The sequence below is a fragment of the Vespula pensylvanica genome, chromosome 2 (assembly GCF_014466175.1).
Source record: "Vespula pensylvanica isolate Volc-1 chromosome 2, ASM1446617v1, whole genome shotgun sequence".
Taxonomy (NCBI): domain Eukaryota; kingdom Metazoa; phylum Arthropoda; class Insecta; order Hymenoptera; family Vespidae; genus Vespula; species Vespula pensylvanica.
Genome location: NC_057686.1, coordinates 7,711,766 through 7,738,361, shown reverse-complemented (window position 1 = coordinate 7,738,361; position 26,596 = coordinate 7,711,766). Strand labels below are relative to the sequence as shown.

At 36.0% G+C, this 26,596-nt stretch overlaps 1 protein-coding gene across 2 annotated transcripts; it reads right to left on the bottom strand.

The window, feature by feature from the left end:
- Positions 1-1,529: 1,529 nt before the first annotated feature.
- Positions 1,530-24,939, bottom strand: LOC122637801 (protein Skeletor, isoforms B/C). Of its 2 annotated transcripts, XM_043830178.1 has the most exons (13): positions 24,785-24,939; positions 17,366-17,503; positions 16,067-16,139; positions 15,849-15,957; positions 13,877-14,039; positions 12,608-12,867; positions 6,867-6,966; positions 5,621-5,805; positions 5,223-5,528; positions 4,970-5,141; positions 4,700-4,893; positions 4,400-4,624; positions 1,530-4,326 (listed from the first exon to the last, which is right to left on the bottom strand). In XM_043830178.1, exons 1-13 carry the CDS (start codon positions 24,870-24,872, stop codon positions 2,380-2,382), a joined length of 3,960 nt encoding a protein of 1,319 aa, XP_043686113.1. In that variant the 5' UTR covers positions 24,873-24,939; the 3' UTR covers positions 1,530-2,379. The 2 variants fall into 2 exon arrangements, with proteins under 2 accessions (XP_043686113.1, XP_043686114.1); XM_043830179.1 differs by lacking the exons at positions 1,530-4,326; positions 4,400-4,624; positions 4,700-4,893; ... (2 more) ...; positions 5,621-5,805; positions 6,867-6,966 and adding an exon at positions 8,598-10,479.
- Between the last annotated feature and the right edge of the window lie 1,657 nt (positions 24,940-26,596).

The following is a 26,596-nucleotide window of genomic DNA, read 5'->3' as shown; positions in this document are numbered from 1 at the left end:
CTGAATACCTAGCACAAAATCTACTCTAATGTATAATTTACACGCGAAAGAGGTACGGTGAGTTCAAAGATAATTGGCAATATGGTGTGATATAATTATCAATAAACATCGGCATCGGCAAAAATTGCATGAGTTTTAATATATAACAATGATAATGTATGCAAACTATACGTTGGAATGTACGAAAAAAAAAGAAACAAAATATTTTATCTAACAGTCGAATCAGACGTTGTAGTAGAGGTATAAATATTTCTAAGATGTTAACATTAGCCGATTCATTTACATGAGAAATAAAAACTTTCTCGATAACCAATAAAAATTACGTAGAAGTCGTAGCCAATAAGATCTTCGATCGATCGAACGCATTTGTTTTTATTTTTACTTATTGGCCTGGTCGTTAGTATCGTAAGTCTATTGAAACCATTAGAAAATAAGCGCACTATGTGTCACTATAATATATTCACGCCGTAAAACGATTCAATGTATCGCCAACGTGATTTCGATTTATCATCTTTACCAAAAAACAATCTCATTTAACTTACCGAAGACTATATTGCAACTGCGAGCATCGATCCGTGTATGGAGATGTATCACTTCGTGATCGTCGAATATTCAATGCAGATTATTATTATTATCATCATTATCATTATCATTATCATTATCATTATCATTATCATTATTATTATTATTATTAGTATTATTATTATTATTATTATTAATATTATTATTATTATTATTATTATTATTATTATTATTATTATTATTATTATTATTATTATTATTGTTGTTGTTGTTGTTGTACGTAGGTTGCATCGCTATTTAACAAAAGAAAAATAGAGGAGAGTAGTAGATGAAAAGAAACGGAAAGAAGAAAAAGGTAGAAGGCAACATGTGTAAAATATGTACATAAGTTCTCGATTAGATTATAGCGAAGGATATATAATGTCCCGATACACGTTCAAAGTGCGTTTAAAGGCTGGAGCGGCGAGTTTCATTTTAACAGTTTTTTGGAACTGAATTTTATGTAGGTAGAAATTTTTTCATAAGCGTTCTTCTTCACGGGAACTCTCGCTTCAACGTAAAAAGAGAGAGCTTCCCTGACAGGTACTTAAGATGCTCGGTCTTGGAGTTTGTAAACGTAATGTATAGACGTTTCATCGTGATATATCATCCACGTGCAGGTTCACGAGTGTTCGCTTCGAGAAAATGCGCAAAGAACAAGAGTTATATATCGTAGGCTTCCTGCTGAATTTTAACAATATTCTTTTTCTTCTTCTTTTTCTTATTTTTATTCTTATTCTTATTATTATTATTATATATATTTTTTGTGTCTATTTTTTCTTTTCTTTTTACGTTGGAACTTGCACGAGTACGTCATTTCCCATACAAGAACTTGAGACGTGTGTGTGTGTTTGTGTGTGCATAATATATATATATATATATATATATATATATATATATATATATCATACATAAATACATAAATCCGTCTAGAGCTCGATCATGGGATCACATTAACGTTTTTACACTAGAGATACGTGTATTCGAGATTCCTTTGAAGAATAATCGATAACGAGATATCACACACATCCTCGTTATCAACACGTAACCTTATATCAAAACATCTAGATTCTGTACAATAGATAGTGTGCTGGTTGTTTTTTTCTCTTCTTTTTTTTGTAAAATTTGTTTGTTTTCTATACCAATAAAATATTGCTTAACTTCCAACAATAGGAATTCATTCCCTGTCATAAGTTAAAAAGGTCAATTGTTTGGCGATAACATATCAACTTTTTATGATTACCTTTATTTAACAAAATCAACTTATTTACAAAAGCTGCTATCTCGATAATCAACAGACTCTCTATCATCGCCCGGTACTCTCGAACGACAGCTTCGGTCGGTCGGTTACACGGAAACAAAAACGATCTTTCTGGAAAAAAATGTGCTTGTGACAAGTTGAAAAAACAATGGGTGTGCTTCGTACTACAATAGATGAAAAAGAGAGACAGACAGAGAGAGAGAGAGAGAGAGAGAGAAAGAGTGATCACATCGACACAAAGAGGGACGAAGAGAGTGACGAAGGGCAATCACGAACCGACTGGAGGTCGAGAGTGACAGGCGAATTGTACTAGATATAAAAAAGAAAAAAAAGAAAATGTGAAAGAGAGAGAAAAAAACCAGTATACGGTTAGTCGTATTCCTCTTCCCGTGTTATCGTCGCGTCGATTACTTTGTGCACCGTTCGACCCTTCCGAAGGGCAGGAGACCAGCAAAGATCGACCAGCACCATCATCGTTCGGCGAACCAATCACGATCAGTCTACTAGCAACGCAAATTCTTTACGTTTCTCCCCTCTTTTTTTTCCTCGTTTTCTCTTCAAATAACGTAATACAGTATTATGGTCAGAACGACATATTTAATATTAGCTAAAATGGTTTGCCCGGTGCTACCAAGCGTCGTTATATCATCAACGTCCTCCTCGTTCGGCGTACTTTTTGTGACGTTACTTCTTCGAAATTCCGTACTCGACATCGTACGAGTTTCTTCTGGCGACCTCTTTGATCTTTCCACTAACGTGAGTTTTGTATTTTTTCGTGATTTCAAAAGGGGTAGATCTAGCGAGGGTGATTGTTCGTTTCTCTCGAGTCTTGTCGTTTTATCGGAGGAACGTATTTCGGTAGAAATCAATGGTGGAAGTTCTCCTTTGAATCTCCCAAATTGTGGTGTCCTGCTCAATACGTCCGAAGTTAGTCGAGCCTTGGAACGATCCTCGATCTCCGAGATGGACCTGGCCAATGAGGAATCCTTTACTTTTTTACCATCGTAAGTTATTAAAACTCCAGGAGTTGCTGATTCAGCTTCTGATCTGGCCGGGGGTAAGTAATAAGACTGAAGACCGTCGGCAGCCATTTGCATATCGTCTAACTCGTCTAAAGGTGGTTTCGAAGAAAGATTTACGTTCGTTGGAGTAGGTTTCTTCTTTTGTTTTTTCGATCCATCGGATGCTGGACTCATGCTTGGCGAAGGTAAAAATACTGGCTCGAAATTTTCCCCTGATAATTGATCGGAAAAGTTTGATTCTTTTATCGTTTCTTGATCGTACTCCTGATCACTCTCTGATATTCGTTTTTGAAGAAAGTCCCGGGACGGATCGATTATAGGTTTGAAGCCACCCTCGATGATAATGGAGTCTGGATTGAATCCAGTGTTACGAGCTGGTTTTAAAGACGTCATCAGATTCTCCGAAATATCCATGATACCTGCTTCGGATACTTTAGCTTCTAATTTGCTACGTTGTTTCGGGTCGAGTTTCATCAGCTTGACGATATTTCCGTATGAGACTTTCTCCGAGGTTGGTACCTTGTAAACAGCTTTTTTTCGTTCCATGAATATCGATCTCGAAGGTGGTAAGGCGAACGTTGGTGAAGTGATCGTATGAGAACTCTGCAAAATGGGTCGACGCATCAGGACAGGTCTTCGTACGATCATCACTTGGGCCCTCTGCTGCTCCGGTTGATGTTGATGGTAATGAAGTAGATGATGGAGATGATGGTGATCGGGCGAGTAATGATGCGACGTCGGTCTGGAATATACGATCTGCGTAGTGGGTAGAGTGTAAGCGAATTTCATCCCGTGGCTCAGTGGTCTTGGATTATCTGCAACGAGGTTAGACAATTGATGGTTAGAGGACTGTCGGATTTCTTGATCGATCTCCGTGAACTGAGGTCTGCTGGGATACGAGGAGAGTGCCGTGGACGTGATCGTGGCCGAGGTCGAGGAAATTGAGGTTGGCCTGTTAACGGTGCCAATTCCTCCTAACTCGCTATAAATTGAGCTAGCTGTTTGTTGTTGCTTCTGCTGTTGTTGCTGTTGACGTTGCAGAGCTTCCTCGTCGAGGTGCGCGTGACGATAGTTCTCCTTCACGCGTACCTCGTAACGATGAGGAATGATCCCATGATTGGACCTCGGCCCGTAGGCATCCTCGTGTATGGCCGATGTTCGAAAGCGTTCGTAATTGTTATGATTAGCGTTCGTTAGTAGTTGCGCGTAGGACGTGCTTAGCTTGCCAGAGTTAGTCGCCGTATGATGGGGGTAACGAAGACCATGTTCCCGATGATGAGGATGATGAAGATGCTGCTGAAGGAACTCGGCCGTTGGCGTTACCTTGCTCGAGACTCGAATGCTCGGACTGACATCCAAATCCTCGATGAGCTCAGGATGACCCTTCGGTTCCACATAAACCTCATGGTTCTCGCTGGCTGAACCCTCGTCGCAGCTGTCATGGACGTTGATCTTCCAGCCCAGGTAGCGGTGAGTGAAACACTAAAATTACGTCACATGATCGGATCAGAACTGTTCAAATTATGTTACCGATATACATAATATCGTTTCCTACTTGATAATAGACCGTGTCTGGCGTATTCTCATCGGGAGTCCATTCAACAATTCCTGGTTCACCATGGTCACATTCCAGAGTCAACGTTCGTTGATAAGCACCGAACGACGTGAATTCATCGGCTGGAGGTTGTTTCTGATCGGGTACCCAATAACAAAATCGTCCAACTCCGGTAGGTCGAATCGATCCTCGTTGTCTACGCACTCCAGCAAATATTTTGATTTTCTGAAATAAGTATTTATCATTATCTTACTTATTAACATGGATAACGGTCGTTTTATATTGGACATATCTACTTACTGCTTTTTCTTCTGGAGTTTTATGTTGATAACCACCGACTGGATCATCCGTGATATAAAACGGATGATAACGCGCTGGTGTATCGGCGTTCTGTCCACCTTCAACGACAAAGGTATATTTCTTTCCACGGACTACGTTTATCTCCGGAATCAAAAGACCGTTTATGTACCAAGAAATTCCCCAGCCTACATGACCTATAAAAGAAAAAGGAGTATCATCGTTTCGGAACATCATTGATCAAGATACATTTCTACAGGATAAATTGCTAACCTGTAATAGCAGGATATCCATGTTTTCCACCGGTTGGTCCCATTTGAGCATAAAAGACACCATCTTCTGGTTCATAACATTGTATCGGAGGTATCTCCCAAGCATCATTTGTAGGTGCTGGTGCTGGAGTAGCAGGTACACGTTGAGGTCTTCTTGTAGTTACCAGGAGTTGCTGTTATATTAAAAAGGATGCTATTATCAAGAGGAAATCGTCATGTTATAAAAAAAAAAAACAAAGTAATTTGTTAACTACCTGATTACTATTTGCGTTATTATCGTTGTCAGTGTAAGTATCTGGTTGTTCTTGATCAGGAATGGGACAATTCCAAGCAGGAGGTCTACCGAATTCGATGAAACGATCGGTCTTCAAGTAGTCGCTATGGAAACTGACCTCCTGCCTCTCATTCAATGGACCAACCGCCCAGATGATGGCCTGTGATCTGTTCGTGAGAACCTGACGATCCAGCTCATCACTGGCTTTCAATGGTCTCTGATAGGTCACAATGCTGTACCCATTGACCAAAGCTGCGTTCAACAATCGAACTGAGTTGGTGTCCTCCTAGAAATGTCAGAGTCGAGTAGATCAATTCGGTTGTTCGATAAACGTCATCACACGTTTGCTTCTCATATGTATTTTTCTTTATATTTTACTTGTATTTTCGTGTCAGGACAACTTCCTCGTCCACCGGAACATTGTGATTTCGCGTCTAGGAAGTAATCGATAGCGTATCCTTGAAGAGTTTGTTTGTCTACCCAGGCCACCACGACGTCTCCACCGATCATAACGCTTCTCTCTGGATTTGCCGATAAGCCGAAGGCCATGTATTGTCCAGCTTCTATTGACGTTAACGAGGAACGATCAATATAATAATAGAGTAGGTATTTAGGAGTATCCTATGAATAATGAAAACAAATATGTTTCTCTACTTTCATCCTTATAGAAATCGATACTCCACCATTTCTGATATTAGTCGACGTATGTTTGAAATTATCTCAACTTTCGTTTTGTTTTTGTGCGTGTATTTTCTTTCAAGTCAATGTAAAAAACATGTAATATTGGTAGTTATAGAATACGTCAAATATAAATACTACTTTCGCGCTACGAATCGTTAAAGTTACGATAACGTAAAGTACTCGTCGTTTTCCCCTCGTTTTGAAACGTTTTTACCGGAAACAAAGTCCGTAACCGCGTCGCGAATGAGCCGAACACTCGGTACCGTAAAAAGAAAAGGACGTGGCGATTTTTCGAAGGGAATTGTTGGGTATGTGTGAAACAGATATTGGACCGAGTGGCGAAACGAAAATGGGAGCGCGGATAAACGGCAAGAGAACGATTAAAGTGCCGCAATGGTCGTAAAATCTTTTTCTCTTTTCTGCTTCCTCTCTCTTTCTCTTTTTCTCTTTCTCTCGGTAAGTTTTTCTTTCTTTTTTTTATTTTTATTATTTTTTTTTTTTTTTTTTACGAAAGCGAGGAAGAAAAATAGAAAGAGAAAGAGTACCTAAAATTGTAACGTGTTTGCTTGGAAAGAGAAATTTTTTCTCCGCGACGATATTCGCACGGACAAATCAAACGATATAAATTTTTTGATTAGAGAAAAATCCTATTCATCTGTTCCTAACTAAAACTTTGAAACTTACGAATTAGAGATTTCATAAATCGGTATTATCGGTATTATATTCGGTTCGAACTATTGTCTCGATATAATAAAAAAATATTTATATCTTTTCTTTCGAGGGATTCCTTTCCCTCTTCTTAAGATTTTCAATCGAAAAGGATAAATTTAGCGCGAAGCTGTTAAACGCGAGTGCGGGCATATGCGAATGAGAACGGAACGAAACTTTCGGTCCACCCCATTGTGAAATTCACGGATACGACAGCTCGAAATTATGTACTCACCAAGTTTTCCAACGAGCTGCACGACTATGCTGTCACCTGCAACGGCCCAGCGCAGCTCAAAAGCCAAAGTGTCATCCAGGACTTCACAGTTTAGCTTCGACTGCAAGCAAACGGTCATTTCATGCACATATTCAAGAGAAACGATACTATGTTGATCGTTATAATGATGAGTTTGAGTATCTAATGAGTCCAACAAATTTATTTTTTACACAGAAAGAAAAAAGCTTGTTTATTCAACATACACAGTATAATATACACAAGTGATAAAGATATGTAAAAGGAATTATAATCATCGTGCATGATGTGAAGGTATGTGTATTCATATAATATGTTTTCACAGATAAATATTTAGATGTAAAATTTCCAGATAACATTAAACACACATTATACAAATTGTGTATTATATGCGTGTGTATGTATATAATATATATAATATATATTTAATATATATAATATAATATATAATATATATAAATAATATATTATATATATATATATATATATATATATATGTTATACGCGTACTATTTTCAGAATAAAGATACCATCTTTGTTATCTATCTAAGAAGGAAAACTGCTCTAAGGCAAGAAAATTACTTCCAACGAAAGACGACCGAGCGAATGAGATAAGCGAGTTTCTCGACAGTATGCACGAGTTATTTTGGAACATGATGAAATAATTAATCCCAGTATCACAGCCTAAAACGTTGCACGGGTCTTCGCAAATTACTTAGATTTCTCTTTCTCTCTCTTTTTCGTCGATCAATTAAACGAGGTGATAAAACAAAATAATAATAATGATAATAATAATATTAATAATAATAATAATAATAATAATAATAATAATAATAATAATAATAATAATAATAATAATAATGATAATAATAATGATAGTAATAGTAATGATCATGATAATAATACAATAGTAAAAGTAATGACAACGATTTGAATTCGTTCACTTTCTCGTTGAAATTCTTGCCTATCCGACGAGTCATCCTCATTTATGTGGGTTAGACGTGCGTTGAGAACGTGCCGCTCGATATCCGAGTAGTATCGACATGTTTCATTCAGGATCGAGAAACACTTTAACGCGTGAGAATTATGATGATACGTATTATTCTCTACGTGTATGGACGAACCTGAAATACTTCGTTACATTTTCTCGATACAAAGAATCGCGAGTTTTTTTTTCTTCTTCTTCTTGATTTCTTTCTATATTTTTTCTTTTTTTCTTCTTTTTTTTTTTTTATTTATTTATTCTGTTTTGTTATTACTATTGAAAACTCGTCGAGAAAAGACACACTTATCGAGGAACACGATTATGCGTATGTGCTCGTGCCATCGTAACGTTTGAAAAGTGTAAATAATCGTGGATGTATGGTGTTTGTGTGTGTATATATATATATATATATATATATATATATATATATATGTATTTATGTACGTGTGTATATATTTGTTCCGTTCGCGCACATAAAACTCTGCGTACGGAAGAACGTACAGAGAGTCTCGGTGTACAATAAATAGACTGCTCGCTGTGGTATTAAATAAATAAATGGAAAGTTGAGTCTCGTCTGTGTCTCTGCTCTCGTACTATCTTTTAACGTACTGAGAAAAGAAAATTTTTCTAGCGGAAGGACTTAAGAAGAGTTTGTCTCTCTGTTTCTCTCTCTCTCTCTCTCTCTCTCTCTCTCTCTCTCTCTCTCTCTTTCTCTCTCTCTCTTTCTCTCTGTCTTTCCTTTTTTCTCTCCAACGACTGGGTGCTGTTTTCGGATTTTCTTTAAAATTCGCATGAATATACCTATATACGAAACGGTAAATAATTCGTGAAACATCGAAAGGATGCCCGAGCTTTCGAGAGAAAATTTCAGGCTTGAATATGTGTGTGTGCATGTGTGTGTGTGTGTGTGTGTGTGTGTGTGTGTGTGCGTGCGTTCGCTAGAAGAGAAGCGAAGCTGTTGAAAAGTTTATTGTTAAGTACGAAAACGAGAGAGAAAAATAGAAAGAAAGAAAGAAAGAGGTAGAGGTAGAGAGAGAGAGAGAGAGAGAGAGAGAGAGAGAGAGAGAGAGAGAGAGAACGATCGTGAATTGTAAATAAATACACGAGAATCAGGTTCGAAATAGAGGTAATCGATATGCAAGATCATTTACATTCATCCTTAATAAATTTTCACTGGATATCCGGTCCTTACCTTTTAGTAATTAACGACATCATTAGTAGGTATTAGAAGAGATTAGAACGCGAATGTATATACGAAGAAGGAAAGTGATCACGTTACTTCGATGTTTGCCCGTTTACTCATTAGTACGCTTAATCAAGATGAATACAGTCGTTCACTTTCCCTCAGAGTTCATTTACTTTGCTTTGAAAAACTAATTAATTCGACGTACGCACGAGCATATATATCTACGTACATATATGTGTGTAAATTGTGCCCATCGTCAGCTACGTAAGGTATGTAACAGCGATGTTACGTAGTTTAAACAGACTTTGAGGAAGAACTGACGAGAATAGAATAGAAAGTTTCTTTGCTTCAACTTGGTCATGCATCAATTTTGAAGAGACGACAGAGAGAGAGAGAGAGAGAGAGAGAGAGAGAGAGAGAGAGAGAGAGAGAGAGAGAGAAAGAGAAAGAGAGAGGAGAACCATCGAGAGAGTACGTTGATTTCGAAAGTGTAAAATGGATCGACCTATCCATCTTGACGATTGTCGCGCGTGATCGGTATTATTTCCCGCAGGTAATTCGAAATTTCGAGACGTAACGTGGCTGCAAAATATATCGACGCAGCTAGATTTCATAGAATTTTATATGAAATTCAATTTATTTTAGTCTCCATTTCGAAATAAACATTTCTATCTTAGGAGCCAAAGAAAAATAAGAGAAGAGTGGAGCGAGACGAATAATTTTTGAACGAGACGTTTAAGTAACGAGAAAGAAATCGAGAGAACGGTCGACGTCGATCCATCGAAAGATTCGTAAACTCGTTAATAACGAACAAAAGAATCGACCCTACGGTCTCCCTGATATCGCAATAGTCTGGAATAAGAATTTTGTTGGGGATCCGGTTGATGCGTGCGAGTTCGTGCTCGTCCTGATTGCTGTCTGGGCGAGCCGGAACTTAGAGAAGAGGAGAAAGAAGAAGAAGAAGAGGGAGTAGATGACGAGGAGGATCCTCCATCCTGATGACGATAATGTTGATAACTAGAGTCGTCGGACGTTTGCACGTTTGCCAGCTGTCTCAATCGGCCTAAATTCGCAATGTCCTCGTGATACTGAAAGGAAGCAGGTTGGACCGGATGCTGTTGACGTGGAAGAGCTTCCGGGACCTGAAGACTCTTGGGAATGCGATAATCGACCGCCTGGACCACCTGTATTTGATCATCGCGACGAAGAATCGGTCGATATGTTGTTGGGCGTTGGTGATGGTGTTGTTGATGTTGTTGTTGTTGTTGTTGTTGTTGTTGTTGAGCTATCAATGAGGGTGTGTACGTAGCCGAGAGTGTCGAGGACGAAGAGGACGTTGCGGGAGAGAAGATCGAAGAAGAGATGGAATCGTGGAGATTTTGTAGATCGAGTACTCCCGTCTGTCCCTGCCCTCCGCGATGCACATTCTGCAATACACAAGGACAGAGACAGCGTCTTTTGTTAGCAACATAGGTGCTATTATTTTTATCTCTCTTTCTCTCTCTCTCTTTCTCTCATTCTGACACATTCGTTATATCTCAGTTCCATTTTATCTTTCAAGGACAAGCACACACGTTCTGTTTCACTGTCAATTGTTAATCACATGTTTTTGGCTTTTTTCTTTTTTTTTTTCTTTTTTAATTTCTTTTTTTATTTTTTATTTTTTATTTTTTTTTTTATTTTGCAGCGTCAGAAGCATTGAAGGCATTTTATGGGTTACGATGTTAAGATCGCGTCTTCGTATAATGGAGACGCTGACAAATGTCTCAAGCGGGAAAGCTCGCGACTTTGAAGTCGTCGTGTACGCGTGATATTACGGACATAATATTGAAGATGAAACGATCAACAGTATGATACAGCTCTTTCTGGATTTCTGACTATCTTTCAAACGTTTTCTGACATGGCAACGGTTCGTGAAGAAGGAAAGGTGAAAGAGAGGACAAGAGAGAGAGAGAGAGAGAGAGAGAGAAAGAAAAGGAGGCAGAAAGAAAGACAGACGGATAGATAGAGAAAGATAGAAAATGTGTGAACGAAAAGAACTCGCGATTCGTAATTTCTCGAGGAAAAACTGTAAAGCACGAATACATTGTCGTCTAAGCGTCGAGTTTACCGTCGGTCTGCTGTCGGTGACTGCTAGGTATTCTCTCTCAAATATTGACAAAGACAAATTCGCGATGGAACAATACGCAGAGAGCTATATTGACTGCTCTTGAAAAGCACGTTTCGCACATGGCCACGCATACGTACGTACAGACGTACGTATGTACAAGTATATGAGGGTGTAAGTCGATCTGGCGTAGCCAGAAAAATCTTGTTTTCTTACACAATTCGTCGGCCGACTCAGGAAAATCTTCTTCGATAAAATAGATAGATAAAAAAGGAAATGAACAATCGTGTTTTCCAATTGTTTCGAGACGATAAAAATTTCTTCTAGAACAAGACAAACGGTTTGTAACGAATCGAATAGAATGAAAGCGGTCTTTCATAAGTTGGAACGTTAGACAAAAATCGATAGGCGAAGCGATCGAGGGCACGTTCGACGATTTTTCTTCTAGGCATGCGGAAAACGTATCGTCGCGAAAACAGACACTTCGTGGTTGGCTTCGTTTTTCACCCGTCTTTTATCGTTCTCCCCTTTCGCACTCGACGAACATAAAAGCGCGTTCTTGCGAGTGCACGATAACGTGTATGCCTCGTTTCACGTTGTACCTATACTCAACAGTCAGGTGTATGCACACGATTATTATTTGTCTTTGTTGCGAGCTTATCGCGAGAAGCTTATCGAAGGTTGACTGCTCGTTTGCAAAATTGTATTGCCTTAGTTTTTATTTATGTTTTTATTTTTGTACATTTTTGAGAAATCGTCGTTCGATTTTCTTCGAGTAAAAGAAGGAAGAAGGCAATGAGATAAATAAAACAATGAATAACAAAATAAAATGAGATGTTCTTTCCATAGAGAAGAAGAGAAATATTGTTCTTCGATTTTTTTCGAATAAAAGAAGAAGGACGAGAAGAAAACGAAAAAGACAAAACGAAGGAATAAACAAAAAAGTGCTCCAAAATGGCTGATCACATCAGAATGAAAAGTTCTTCTCATTGAGAAGAAGAAGAAGATGTACACGCATTCTTTTCTCTTTTTTCTTCTTTTTTATTAGGAAATCCTTCTCAGTTTCTCTTCAAACAAATAGAAAGAATAAGAAAATGAAACAAATAAGAAAATAAATGGAAAAGCTGATCGTATTAAGACGTAAAGTGTTTTCCATTCGGCAGAAGAAAAATCGTTCTTAGATTCTGTTTGAGTAAAAGAAGAAGGACAAGACAATGAAAAAGATAATGAGACGAACAAAAAAGTGAACCATCGAATGACCGATCGAATTAGGATGAAAAGTTTTATCCATTCAGAAGAAGAAAACGCATAAACGCAGAAGACGAAAGAGCATTTTTTTTTTTAGCTAGGGAAAAAATGAGAAAAAAAAACGAAGAGGAAGGAGAAGCAGCCCTCTTCAGGCACAGCGTAATAGCATTTTACAGAGCGTTTTGTCGTTATGGACTTACCTGAGGTGAAACTCCTAGCATCTTAAGTGAAGGTGGAACGTTGAGACCCTGTGGAATTTGTATGTGTCCAAAGTCTACGGTGAAGGCCTCGCACCATACTCCAAAGTGGCCGATCTGATGCACCGTCAGATCTCCAGGTAAGGTTAGGACAATGGTCTTACGATCGTAACGTCGTAAAGGCTGTTCCTTTCCATTTTCATCAGGAACTCGAATTCCTTGAGGCGATGGCGATGGTCCGGCACCGACCCAAAACTTTGCGTCTAAATTATCAAAGTATCGAAAAAGTTTTATTTTCTTTTTTTTTTTTTTCACGTATATTGTAACAATAATTGAATATTACAACACCACGTTTAAATCTTCGACAGTGTAAAATAAAAAGTTAACATTATGCTGACGAAGGAAATGGACAAGACTATTCATTGTACTTTTGTACATTGTACTTTGACGAATAGCCCTGAAATTAAATTACGCAAAGTAAAATGTAATATTTGAGGAAAATTTTTTGATCAAAAGAGAAAGCTTAATGCATTTTCACTAGGTCATTCATAAGACATATCAAATATTCAATTAAATTATGCTTACATTGCAACGAACCAATTTCTATGAAATATCTCTTGATAAAGTGTCGATAAAATTTTACATTGAACGATTTAAAATTAAAACTTAATATTCGATCCAACAAAGATGTTGGAATAATTTAAATGAAATTAAAAAAGTTGCAAAATTAATGGCATTCTCGAAAATTCTGAATAAAATTTAAATCACGTTATAAAATATCGTTATTTTATGTCCAATTAACTAAGTAGCATGATCACTAAAAATTCGCCTATGTTAAAGTGACTATAAGTAATTAAAAAAAAAAAAAAAAAAAAAAAAAAAAAAGAAAAGGACAAAATGTTATATATCTTTCATACGTTTCCGATTCTTTCCGAACAAGGACAGTACAAGTACTGGGAACTAGGAATTAAAGATTGATGGAAATCGTCGTTTTCATTGTTCTGTGCTCAACGACATAGAGAAAAAAAAAGAGACAGGTGAAAAATGTTCTCATATAGCATTATTATCTTGATTAATGTACACTTCCGCACCTTTCTCTGCTTGAAAAGTTTCTCGAGCTATCTCAAAAGTATGAAATTAAATTACTCGGTCGATAAAATGCGCTGAGCTGTATCGAAAACGGTCGAAAGTTTCGACTTTTTATTGATGACCTCGTCGTAGAGTTTTATGGTCTATTGTACTAACGAAGAAGGGAGGGACGAGTGAGCTTACCAGGTGCTTCTCCGTCGTAACTGAATCCTGGTATCAGAAGAGTCTGAGCATCCACGATAACGATGGGTTCTGAACTGACTCCGTGAACTCCGTTGAGAGCAGCCAATTTCTGTGGTTTTGGATAGTCGAAACCTCGTGGGATCCTTACGTCTCCGAAGTTGACCTAAAAAGGATTGTTCGTTCGAGAGATTATTTTCTCTTTTCTTCGGTGAAAAGCCAAAGATATGCTCTAATTGGAAAGAATCACGTATTAGCGAGTGACCTTCGTGTTGGCAAAATATAGGTAACGTTGGATTTCGAAGGAGAAGATGCAAATGAGGAATATAATTAACCCTTCAAACGCACATCATTACAGAATTACAATATATTAATAAATTTCATTTAGTTCAATGAGCAATGTAATATTTGATAATCATGATATCATGATAATGTTAAGTAATTAATAATTAATAATTCATACAATTGTTATCATTCACCCTTAATATTATCGATGGTATAATATTTTTTTTATCAAAATTTCTAAAAGGAAGATCATGCATTAAAGGATTAAGAAATAATTTGACTTTAAGAAGAAGGAACACATTTGCATTTCAGAAGCAGTGAAAATAACGAAGTCAAAAGACGGAGAAGAAAAGTAAGAGAGAAGATTAAAATTCGCATTTTAACCCAATTAACGTCATAATAGACGCGTGTTTGAAGAAAATTCATGAGCTTCTATGCGAAATAATAACGCGTAAATCGAGATGGTAATTCAAGAGCTTCGTTCCCGTTCTGTCACCATCGAGCTTATCGTTTGGCTCGAGTTATACGCTTGGCTATCCACGTATACACCTGCGTATAAATACACGTACATAGGCGTATGCATGTACGATGGCCATCTCGTTCGTTCTACTCGGAATAAATTTACGGTCGTGCGTGTAACGCCAAGAACGTAAATCGATATTTCACGTTTTCACCAGTCGCTGTTTCCAGAGCTCTGCTGTTTCCTTCGAAGTCTTCCATTGTTGTTCGAATTGACGAATTTGTCTTTCGTAAATCGAAAACTGAGGTCCGTTAAGCACGAATGGATGAAAAAAGCGCAAGAGACAGAAAGAAAGAGAGAGAGAGAGAGAGAGAGAGAGAGAGAGAGAGAGAGAGGGAGAGAGAGAGAGAGAAAGAGAAAAAAAATGAAGAAAAAAGAACTAATCGAATTTCGAGCTTCCAGCTCGAGCTTTTTCGTCCTCGTGACCACCGACGCTAATTCAATTTCTTCGATATAATAGAATAGTGCGGGTCGCACGTACAAAATGCACTTTCTGTCACGTTGACGCAGGAGAAGAGGTGCAACCAAAAAAGAAAATAGAAGAGAGGCAAAAATAGAAGATAGGAAAAAAGAGAATAGACGAAAGAAGAAGAAGAAGCAGAAGAAAAAGGAGAGGAAGAGGAAGAAGAAGAGGAAGAAGAAGAAGAGAAAAAGAAAAAGAAAAAGAAAAAAGAGATGATGAAGAAAAACGGAATCTAAATCACGGTCGAGAAAGCTTGTTCTCTTTCACTTTAGCCATATCGATTTACGGGTTGTTAATTATGCAACTCGTGCGAGTCGAGATCGAGTCGAAAGAATCATTTTTTTAATACTTTTAACGCGAGAGTATCATGTATATAATAGTGCAAAAAGTCTTAAATTATTCCATATTTTTTCCTTCTTTTTTACATTTGTTGTGCTCTAGATATTACTTCGAATAAAATTGCTATAACTGAAAAAGAGAAAAATAGAGAAATGTTCTATTTCATATAAATGATATATATATATATATATGTGTGTGTGCGAGTGGGTGTGTGTGTGTGGGTATAAATACATATGTAACGTGAAAGTTGTATCGAGAGAAGGTGATACCGGTTTTCACGACGGTAGTGCAAGTACTGTAGACGACGCTGAAGGTCACGAACGTGAAAGAGAGAAAAAGAGAGAGATATCAAGAAATTTGTTACTTACAGCAAATTCGTCGCACCAAACCGAGAACCACTTGATGCTATTCAGGGTCTTACCATCAGGCAAGGTCAATGTAATGTCCTTTCTCCGATATCGTTTTAACACGCTTGCCCTGTTGTAAAAGTTAAACAATAAGATGAAGAAAAAACGAGAAACGTTCGGTTCGGTATGAATATATTTGAATAATACTTTCTCTATTTATATTTATTCATTTAACTTACGTTCCACGTTCGTCTCGCACTCTAAAGCCATTAGAATTTGGGCTCTTGGTATTTCCGGCATAGAAGAATGCAGCTAGAAAGGAAAAATGTGGCAATGTTTGAAAAATGTATCAATTCGTTCGCGCTCCATCGAGTACTAATCGTCTTCCTTATTTATTTTCTTATTTATCAGCTGCCATTCGATTAGCGATAGTTGTTGATGCCAACAGTTTCGCAAGGATACATTACGAGCTGTGTTTAATTTTACGAGCTTCCCAAGACGAGTGAGAGTATTCACGTTCTCGTTTCGCTTTTATTTTACTCTCTGTCAAAGAGGAAGTCGATTTCACTGTTCGCTAGAAGTAAAAGACAATCTTTGTCTGTTTCTCCTAGAAAACTCGATTATTTTATCTAACGAAAACGAACTCTGATAAGGCTTCGATTTCCTAAAGAACGATTGTATGTAAAAGAAAGAAAAGAAATTCGAAAGCTCTGGTAATTATATAAAGAATGTTTCATTGTGATAAATTACGTTTACTATATTTTTACTATATTATTTACTTTTCTTTTTCTTTTTTTTTTACCATGTGAAAATAATATCTATATAACGACTGATCGTCGACTTCATCGGTTCTGTCGATGTCGTCGTTTTGGGAAAGTTTCGCGAAAGAAGAAATCGATTAGCTCAAGCGGGGAAAGTCTCTCCATTTTTCTGGTAGCATCCGCTTTTTCGATCGAACGGATCACTTTCGAGACGAGGATATTCCATTCGAATATCCTCGTTTCTCGTTTCTGTTGAAGCTAATTTTGTGATTATTTATACGATTATTTACACGTATGTACGCGTATAGGGTTTTTTTGAACGACGAAGGATTTTTCTATCGGTTCGATCGTTTATGTTTTTTATTTCGATTTATTTCGTACATTCATTAGGTTGTTTTCTTGTTACAGATATAAATTAAAAGACTACGGATAAATGGAACGAAACTGGTTGAACGAGCAAGAACGAAACCGTCTAGTAAACGTTGATTAGTTGTTTGCATCTCTGCGAAAGATTTATACAATATCGATAACGATCACTGACCGATTATTTACGGTACGTTAATTAAGAATTATTTTCAATCGAAACGTAGGATTAAATTGAATCGAAGCAGCTTAGAACAGTGACAATTATAACGATCGAAATTAATTTAAAATCACGTTATATTCGATAACGTCGTATCCGATTTCGAAATTGATTAGATTTAAAGGAAATGCGTTATCTGTCGTATAGTAAACGTTCCATAATAATGCGTGAGAGGTAGGATCGATGATACGAACCTGGTCCTTCTCCGTCATACGTAAAGTCCTTGATGAAGAGGGTCCTTCCGTCTACGGCATAAACTTCGCCGCTGACGCCATGGTGAAGTTCGGACAGCTTGCCAATCAGCTTTCCATAATAAGCTCCGTCGCATAGCTCTGTAGAGAAAATTAATTACCTTTAGTTAATTAACAAAGTAATCGTTCTTCTATCCTAATCTGAGAGAAACAATGAACTTTCTGCTTTGTCAAAGACAATGTATGTCTGACGACATTCGATGATCGACTTATATGTTTATTTTCTATGCATTCTCTAATATAGTAATAAATATATGATTTATTATGGTAGATAGTTTTAAACAAAATAACATTAAAGTAATACGAAATGAAAAATAATAGGTAAGATCAGATAATATTGTATCGATAAAACGAAGAAATAATGTTTACAAGGGACACAACAAGTTCGTAAGGAAAGTATAAGAAAATAGAGAGAAAAGGGAGATAAAGATATACGATCGGTTTGTATTTTTCCGTGAGTAAGAGAACCGGTCGAGTAGATACCTACATATAATGAATAAATATGTTGGATCGATCGGACTAGTTGGAATAATAAATCGCGTTTGGATGGATTGACGATGGCTAACGGTAGACATCCGTAGTAAACGTCTTCACGTTGGTACGGCATCCAAGATTAATTTCCGTGTGCTTGGAGTTCTAGGAGAGACATAGGAGACCTAAAAGGGGAGGTGGGAGTATCGGAGGTAGAAGGGATCGTTACGAATACTGTCGGGGCATGCAAAACTGGCTTCCACGAATGTTTCTCTGCTCCGTATTTGGTGAATTGGCACGCAGGACAGATCGTGTTGGTGAGGATCGCGGAGACACGGAATGCTAGTAATCTCTTCTTAGGGCTAAACTGTCCTTGAGAGATTTGAGGTGATTGTTCGATCATTCGCAAATTCAAATTTAAATTCTTCTTTTTGAAGCAATTGAACTTTTCTTTTATTTTTCAATGGAATATTTTTAGTCAGCATCGGTTTCGATTTTAATGGTTAGTTCTGAAAAAAAAAAAAAACAACAGTCGATAGGACGTACTTAAGTAATTAATGAATTTCAATGAATCTTCGGATTCGACAAGAATAAGTAGATTCGAAGATAAATTATCGACGAAGTGATCTATAATTTTGATCAGTAATTTTTAGGGCAAACTCATCGTCGAGACCTTAAGTACCTGCCGACCCGAATTTTCCAATTGAACTAATTTTTCATTTTCTAAAGAATCGTTTTTAACGAGTCCTGCTTTTGATTGCGATCGTTCGGTTTAAGAAAACAATTGTTGATTGGGATGTTATTGATTAATTAATGAATTTCGATGAATCTTCTATTTCGATAAGAATAATTCGATTCACAAGTACATTACTATCGATATCTGTACTATCTATATCCATTTACTAGTTTCTTAAAGTAAACGTATCATTCAGATACCAACTCGATCCCAATTTTCTGATCCCAATTTTCCAATCAAATACATTCTTAATTTTCAACCATAGATATCATTTTCAAAAAATATTGATTTTGTTCTTAGTCATTAGATCTGAAATAACGATCGTTGATTGACGCGTTCTTAATCAATTAATAAATTTCGATGAACGTTTTGCTTCGATAAGGATAATTCAATTCAGGAATAAATTAATGTCGAACATTTATCGGCAAAATGATCTATACTTTCGATCAATTTACTTTTCGAGCTAAACAACCAATCCATATATGATCTCTTTCAATGTATCCAAGAGAGAAAGAGTGACGAATCGTGCTAACATCCCTTCCGTTATTTAGCCGAAATAGCGTACGTTGGAAACGAACGAATGAGCGCGCATCCGCTTTAGAAATCCATTTAAATTGCATTCGATCGTACTCGAACAGGCGCGTAACTCGTTCGGCGCACCGTTACGGCACTCCTCGTCGAACGTAGAAACGTCGAGAGATCGGGAAGATTGACGCTTGATCGCAAATAAATCGAAGAACACGACAACGCTTTGGTAAGCGTCCTTTTGCTATCGGCTTCGGGAAAAGGAAAGGAAAGAACTAAAAAAAAAAGAAGAGAGAAAGAGATAGATAGATAGAGAGAGAGAGAGAGAGAGATAGAGAGAGAAAGAGAGAGAGAGAGAGAGAGAGATGGGGAGAAAAAATAGTAAACGTCGTACGATTCTAGGCGGATCCACTGCGGAAAATTGGCTGGATGCTTGCAGAGCAATCGAGCAGCCATTTACGGGCGCATATCTTTTCTTTCTTTCTTTCTCTTTCTCTCTCTCCCTCTTTCTCCCTTTCTGTGCCGTTAAATGTCACGTGTAATCACCGATGTAACGTATGGGACATACGCATGCTTCCTCGTAGCGACGGTATTTGATAATTGGATAAAAAAGACGTAGACAAGGTCGATCGGTTGTTTACTTTCGAAGTACATAATCCCAATGATTTCTTCCATTTAACGAATATGTCTAACGCATTGGATTGATGTTTTCTTCGAGCTAGGATAGTTACTATCCTGGAAATAAACGGCTATATCGTTCGTACATTTTTATATTCCTTTTTAAAATTCTCTAGTTTTCATATATCTTTTTTTTTTTTTTTTTTTAGGGACACGTGTCTGCGTACAGTTCAAGCATTTTTTACCGTTCTAAACGAGTGTCTGCGGATAGCGGCCAAAAGATTTTACTATTCTGTATGCTTTGGTTTTGTTCCTCTATAGTCTACTTAGATACAGCAGTTTACTCTGAACTTCGATTTGAGGTCTGTTTTTTGTAGCGTTTTATCTTATCTTGATATTGAATTTCTAACAGAGTTTGGCTTCTTCAAAATGTATTCGTACGTGATCGCAGTAGTTATATGTTGATCGCTCTTTCTAAGCGATACAACTCTAATAATCAAGCATTTCATTTATTTTTAATAAGTAGTTTACAATATAAAGTTTATTATATTTATGTTAGAGTAGTTTGTTTATAATATATAATTAAAGTTATTAATAATTAATTTTATACAATAACGTCCAAGATTTGTATAATATCGTACTGAATAGATTTTTAAAACAACAAATTAAAGTTAATATCATCAATAAATTACTGGTTAATACCCTCTTCATTATTTAGTAAAAGTTTGATTACATGTATCAGTATTATAACATATCGGTTAGTCAAGCAAACCACTAGAACAATCGACCTATTTTTACTACATCAGTTGAAAACACTGCTTTAATCGTTATTATTTTAAATGCATTTAATTTTAAAATAATAAATAAACAAAAGTAAAATAAATAAACTTTCGGTTAGTAATTCTTAGTAATCATTTGGATAATTATAAATGAAAAAACTTAAAATCCGTCATTTTAAGGGTATTGATCCTTTGTATTATGAAGTTAACGTTGTTCTGTCACCAATAATTTTTTTTTAAACTTGAGTGATCCCTCTGATGTGACACTTCATTTAATTAACAAAATAAATTAATAGAAAATAATTTTACTTCAACATTACTTTGAAACTATACGTATGTACGTACACGTATATATGAGATATTAAAAGCAGAAAAACTTACATTAGAAACTAAAGAAATCAAATGATACACAGTGCACAGAGTTAAACGATAATTCGATTTAAAGGGACGTTCAATTGGATCATTTAAACTTATTGATACTAGAGAAGGCTCGTTTCTAATTGTCCTAGATAATGCCTATAAATCAACGAATAGAACGTTCCACTTGACTTTACAGAACGTGCTCCACTAATTAATCTGCTTACAGATCGATCGTATTATCCATGAGGGGGGGAAACGAGGTCGGAATATGATAGGCTTTTCCATTATGATTACTATGCGAAGTGTTAATTTGTGGTGAAAAGTTTAAGCCAACAATAGAGAGCTAGAGAGAAAGAGAGAGAGAGAGAGAGAGAAAGAGAGAGAGAGAGAGAGAGAGAGAGAGAGAGAGAGAGAGAGAGAGAGAGAGAGAGAGAGAGTGAAAGAGAATATTTATTTTAAAAGATGCAATTGTAATTATATTATAATTTTTAAATCTGTATTACGTTAGTACGATTTAACTTTCTCACAAATGTAGATTACATTCTTTCTAGAGTATATATTTGTTGTGTTGCATCGAATACCAATGTTAAAGATACACGTATCTCTGCGTACACAGAATGACATTTTAGAGGACACGTGCTTCGAATTCTGTTAACGAAAGCAGTTGGTATCTAGTGATCGATCGATCTGTCGAATGATTTACCGATCGATTTAAATTTACGATACGGATAAATATCTTGAAATATACTTGTTTGTTATTCTTGTTAATAATAAATTATTTGTTAGTAACAACTTAGTTGAAAATTGAACACAACCGCATTTGAAATATTTTTCTATGTCGTTTTTAGTCAATGGTAGAAGGTCCTAGATCGATCGAGAGTTCAAAGATGTTGGAAAATAGGAGCGTTCGAGCGACTCTTTCGTTTCCGAGAGGGTAAAGCGAGAACAACAACGGTGTCGTGAGGATTACTCGAGATGAAATGGAACGCCGAAAACCCGAGGGAGAAAGGAATAGCGAGGAAAAGGAATCGGACAAAAAGATAAAAGATAGACGGAGAAAAAAAGAGAAAAAAGAAAGAGAAAGAAAGGACTATACACAATGGATGGGTGAATCGTCTAACATGATGGATAGAAAAATTGGTTAGACTTTATAAATCTTTTTTCTCTTTGAAAATTATACTATACAAAGAGTCATTGTTTTTTTTCTTATGTATTTTTTTTAAACTTGTTATTAACTGTATAAGTATAATTATAATATATACATATGTATGTATAAGTAGTTACATGTATTATATATAAATATATAATTATAAATATATATATATATATGTATATGTCTCTGTGTATGTAATTGTGTGAGATATAAACATATATTTACATATGAGATGAGCTTTAACTATATATATATATATATATATATATATATATATATATATATATATATATATAAAATATATACGAATTATATATGTCAAGGAGACCTCTGACATTTGCAGAGACGAAGGAGAAAGCAGAAAGTAGAGAGTGTAATTGGCAAAGCTCCTTTATGATACGCCGTCCGTGTCGCAATGATCTACGACACTGGCAAGTTCTCCAAAGAAAACGATCTCTCGTTTTCGGGACTGACCGATTTTATGTTGATGCGTCATCGGCGCGATTTAACTCGACGTGTGTGATCGGAGTTACGTAAAGTGCTGATGAACTTTGTGGGAGGATGTTAAGCTGGCCGATGAACTCGTTTCCGTGGAAGAAAAAAATTACAATCGTCTTTTCAACGTCCTCGAATTTGCATAGCCTGCACGATCATTAGATTCAAATAGATCTTTTAATTCGTTTATTTGTTATTAAAACGAACAATTACTTTTTTTCTCTTTGTACTTTTTTCTCTTTTTTGTTTTTACACTTTCCCAAATTATTTTTTCTTCAACGTTTTGTTTTCTTTCTCGTTTTTTGTTGTTTATCGATGTTCCATCTCTGTTTTCACGAGATAAGGATTATTATGAACAGATGCTCGATAAATAGGATTATAAATATTAATGAGATGATATAATATTCATCATTTCTGTACATGAATGCGATTGAATTTGCAAGATGTAGAAATAGAAAGAAAAAATTAACGAATTAAAGGACACTACACGATTAGAATCGACGTGGGAATGTGAATCCTTTCTGAAATCTCGAAAAAAATATCGTATGATCCTTGTAAAACGTCGTTTTATTTTTAAGAAATTCCATTAAATTTATTTCCTTCGGAACATTTTCGAAGAGGGGAAGGTTCTTTATTTTTATCATCTTTTTTCACGTAGGTGACATTCAAATCTCGTTTGTTTAATTTCGTTGTCTCGTCCTCGTCCTCGTCGTCGTTGTCGAGCCGGCACTTTCTCTATAAAGCTTTAAAATGGATCTTACGTCATAGTGGTTTCCGACCACGTGTGCATCCCATTAAAACGATAATCCTGCTCGTAGTTCGTAAGCTAATCGACGAACATATTATGGATATGAATTTCGTAACCATCAGGATCATTGTATTACTGTTCCTTAGGCGAATAAAAAGATTCTCGAAGAATCGAGATGTAACTGTAAAGTTACACGCTTATATATCTGTATTTTTTAATTCTCACTTCATTCATTTCTTTGACGCGAATTTATTCATTTCTTAATTCATATTCAAAGATTAATATCTCCCAAATATTAGTTATGCTTATTGTTAGAACGGTATAAATTATATATTTCACGTTACATAATATCTTTTTTTTTTCCTTTACGCAAAAAAGTTTCATTATAGAAAATTATAAAAGTTCCCAACAGTCTATAAAATATCTGTCACGAAGTATTAACATCTCAGTGGAATGATTTAAAGGAGCATTACGATCAAGTCGTTACGCCTTTCAATTTCTTACAGGCTGTAATTAACGACGTTTTGTTTTTATCTGTGAATACAACGTTTCCTGCGTCTGCGGCCAACGCCATTATTTCTCATTATCATCACTATCGTCAAAATCGTAGTTATTATTATTATTATTATTATTATTATTATTATTATTATTATTATTATTATTATTATTATTATTATTATTATTATTATTATTATCATTAGCATTATTGTTATTATTATTATTATTATTATTATTATTATTATGATTATCATCATCATCATCATCATCATCATCATCATCATCATCATCATCATCATCATCATCATTATTATTATTATTATTAGAAAGGACGATAGAGATTGACCAAGTTTGTAGCGGAATTTCGATTGATTCGAGTTTTATGTCGATCGTATCGAATAATGTTCGAGAATGAGGAGAAGAAAAAGAGATAAGAAAAAAAAAACGGGCAGAGATCGGGAAAGTCGTACGAGTATGAGAAACAGAGCGAAGAATCTCTGAAGAGGAAGAAGCCGAATCGTGTTCGTAATTAACTTCGACAATTAGCACGCTCGAAATCACCCAGTAACTATATCGTTCGTGCTCGTCATGCTAGTCGATGCATCAGACGCTACGGGACGATTATTTTTTCTTCTATTTTTCTTTCTTCCACAGAATGCCGAGTCCTTATTTTTAACAATGAGAATTAGTTAAATCGTTGATAATAAGCCACGAATTCGTTTCCACGAATAATAAAAGTGAATCTCAAATAATCGTGAAAATGTCACGAGTCACGTTCAACGAAAATTTCGACGTGTTTTCGAAATTCGATCTATTTGATGGCCCAGCAAATTTCAAATTCGTATCCTCTCTTGATCGAAATATCGGTATAGATATAGAGAGATAGATAGATAGATAGATAGAGAGATAGATAGAGAGAAAGAGAAGAAGAGAAGAAGAGAGAGAGAGAGAGAGAGAGAGAGAGGGAGAAATTACTCACGTGCGAGAAAGATGAAAAAGATCGCTAAGACGAGTCCGATCGTAGAGCGCCGATCTGAAGGCGATGTTGTTGGTGATCGTGTCGTCATGGCGTCTTCGTCGTTACTGCCGTCGAAAGTCGACGTCGCGGATTCAGGTTACTTTGTCGATCCCACTACGATCACCGGCTCGCCTTGCTTCACCTTACTTCTATCCCTTTCTCCCCGTGGTCTTTGATCTTACTCCCTCTCTGAATTGCGAGCTCTCAAAAGAGAGAAAGAAAAAGAAAGAAAGAATGAGAAAAAGAGAGAAAGAGAGAGAGAGAAAGAGAAAGAGAGAGAGAGAGAGAGAGAGAGAGAGAGAGAGAGAAAGAGATAGTAGTACGTCTCTTTCTTTTTCTTCTCGTAGTTCTTAACAAGTTGCTAGCTTCTCGTTCAAAAGTATAGCCTTCTCTTTTTTTTCCCTGGATAATTTTGATTCTTCTTCCTTTTCTTTTTTCTTTTTTTTTTTTTTTCTTTTCTTTTCTTTTCTTTTAGGAGTCCCGCTTCTTATCCTTCCTCTTCCTCCGCTATCCACCACAGAAGGGAAGAGAAACAAAGGGAGTCGGTCGTATTTCGTGTTGTTTGCATCATGCGAGCAACGTCGTGCCACTCTCGGGATATCTAGGCTGATAAATGACGAGTCTCACAATATAACGCGGTCGACGCGAGCAATCTGCTCATCTTCTCTTGCGATAGGTCCCTCATCGTCATCCGCCGAGTTGCAACCACGGTTGGCTTCCTTCGAAGCAATATCTTTACTCTCTCTCTCTCTCTCTCTCTCTCTCTCTCTCTCTCTCTTTCTCTGCCTGTTTTATTGTTTTATGTTTCGAAGGGCGAAGGAAATGACCTTGAAATGTTAATACTTTCACGAATTAATAATTATTTGGGTTGCTTGAAACGATGAAATAATTTGGGACAAATAGAAATTTGTTGACATTTAACTCTTTAATGAATGATTTGTTTGCATGATTAATATTTATGATTAGTATACCAGTTATCAAGTAAATATTGAAACGAAAATAAGGACAATATTACAGTGATATAATTTCCTTTACAAAATTTAACATTTAATTGTCGGGTTGTTTGTCATCGGGAAGTTTCTGCCGATTATTTTCTATCTTTAATGAAAAGATATAAAATTGAAATAATTCACTAAATTAAAAAAAATATATATATATATAAATGAATATGTAAAAGAATTTCGTCAAATATCTCGTTTTAATACACGCGCGAAATTAAACGTTTTTAGTATCATCAGTTATACATGAATTAGCGTGTTTTTATACATATATATCATACATATATACTAGCGGAAAAGTAATGCGAATCCTGTACATTAAATTCATTAAGATATCATAAATCTGCAACCGCACAAATTTAAGGATTAACAATCTACTTCCAGAATCGTTTCCTTTTCGCTCTTTTAATATACATACTTTTACGATTGTATATACATAAATAAATACGTATATATTTATACACGTTAACATTATAAATATGTTACACACGAAATTTGTAAATATGTTACAATTATGCAATCATATACATTTGAATAGTTAAAAATACTCTCTGAAATCATTCTCTCTTAGTCGCTTCTCTTTTAACGTGAATACTTCTCACGATCTTATGTACACATGAATATGTTAACATTAAATCATATTAAATTTATTAATATGTTGTAATTTTACAATCTCTGCATGTGTTTACGAATTTTTAAATCCACTCCTAAACAGAAAGACAGAAAGAGAAAGAGAAAGAGAAAGAGAGAGAGAGAGAGAGAGAGAGAGAGAGAG